The 1,185-nt window shown below is 44.1% G+C and overlaps 1 protein-coding gene across 1 annotated transcript in view; it reads left to right on the top strand.

Annotated features, from left to right (window-relative positions):
- The window catches only part of LOC103750372 (olfactory receptor 14A2-like), a 17,417-nt gene that overhangs the window by 7,839 nt on the left and 8,393 nt on the right, over positions 1–1,185 (top strand). Inside the window, exon 2 of the mRNA XM_008853421.1 lies at positions 310–636. Within this exon, the coding sequence (XP_008851643.1) occupies positions 310–636 (327 nt within the window). The remainder of the gene's footprint in view (positions 1–309; positions 637–1,185) is intronic.

The raw sequence follows: 1,185 nt of genomic DNA, 5'->3' as shown, positions 1-1,185 counted from the left end.
AGAGAGAGAGAGAGAGAGAGAGAGAGAGAGAGAGAGAGAGAGAATCTGGCATATCCTAGGTAAAATAGCCATAGAAATTATGTAAATACACCAATAATATATGAAATTCTAAGAAAAAGGAAGAAAAGGAAAAGTTACAAGATTAGGAGGGATAAGGATGAGAGGGAGAGAGAGAAAGACAAGAATTTAATTCAAATGTACAGCTATTAAATGTTGTTTCCTAACTCACTTTCCACTGTTCGTAGTGCAACTCATTGAGACAGTGTCAATTTTTTGTTCTTTTCTTATCATCTGCCAAGCCGTGAAAAGAGCCCACTTTGTTAAATGTCACTGCAGTGACCAGGTTCATCCTTGGAGTGTTCTCTGATGTCCAGGAGATTCAGACTTTGTGTGGAGTGCTCTTCCTGGTGATGTACCTGGCAGCCTTGATGAGTAACTTCATCATCATCACTCTCATCAGCCTGGACCTGCAGCTCCAAACACCCATGTACTTCTTCCTGAAAAATTTGTCTCTTTTGGATGTCTTCTTTGTAACAGTCCCAATCCCCAATTTCATTGTCAATAGCCTAACTCACAACAGTTCCATTTCCATCCTAGGCTGTGCCCTCCAGATACTTTTTTTTGTCACTCTCATCAGCCTGGACCTGCAGCTCCAAACACCCATGTACTTCTTCCTGAAAAATTTGTCTCTTTTGGATGTCTTCTTTGTAACAGTCCCAATCCCCAATTTCATTGTCAATAGCCTAACTCACAACAGTTCCATTTCCATCCTAGGCTGTGCCCTCCAGATACTTTTTTTTGTTTATTTTTTTTGTTTATTAGAAGAAGCATTTCATTAGCAGTCACTAGCCAGGGGGCGGTCCCCCACCCTGCTTTCGTGCGGGCCCCTGACTTGCACACCTGTTAGTTCAAGGCGGGTAGGGTGGGCAGCTTTCGCCACTGACCATGTGCACTCCACTCTGCCCCACTCTCCTGAAAAAGGCATCCATAGGTCCTGTTTTCATGGGTCTTGGGAGGCTCTGAAGCTGGCCAGGGCACTCCCTAGGTGCTGCTAGTTACTTTGGCCACTCTTGGTTTCACTTCTCTTGCATTTCTGCCTTCTTCCTCAAACTCTTCCCATGATTCCCATGTATCCCCAGTAAAAACATTAGCCCCAAGTAGCGAGGGAGTCAAAAGAATCGCCTT

The sequence above is a fragment of the Nannospalax galili genome, unplaced genomic scaffold, assembly GCF_000622305.1.
Source record: "Nannospalax galili isolate Female #2095 unplaced genomic scaffold, S.galili_v1.0 scaffold627, whole genome shotgun sequence".
In the NCBI taxonomy this organism is placed as follows: domain Eukaryota; kingdom Metazoa; phylum Chordata; class Mammalia; order Rodentia; family Spalacidae; genus Nannospalax; species Nannospalax galili.
Note: the sequence above shows the minus strand (reverse complement) of the source record. Positions and strands in the feature narration are given on the sequence as shown.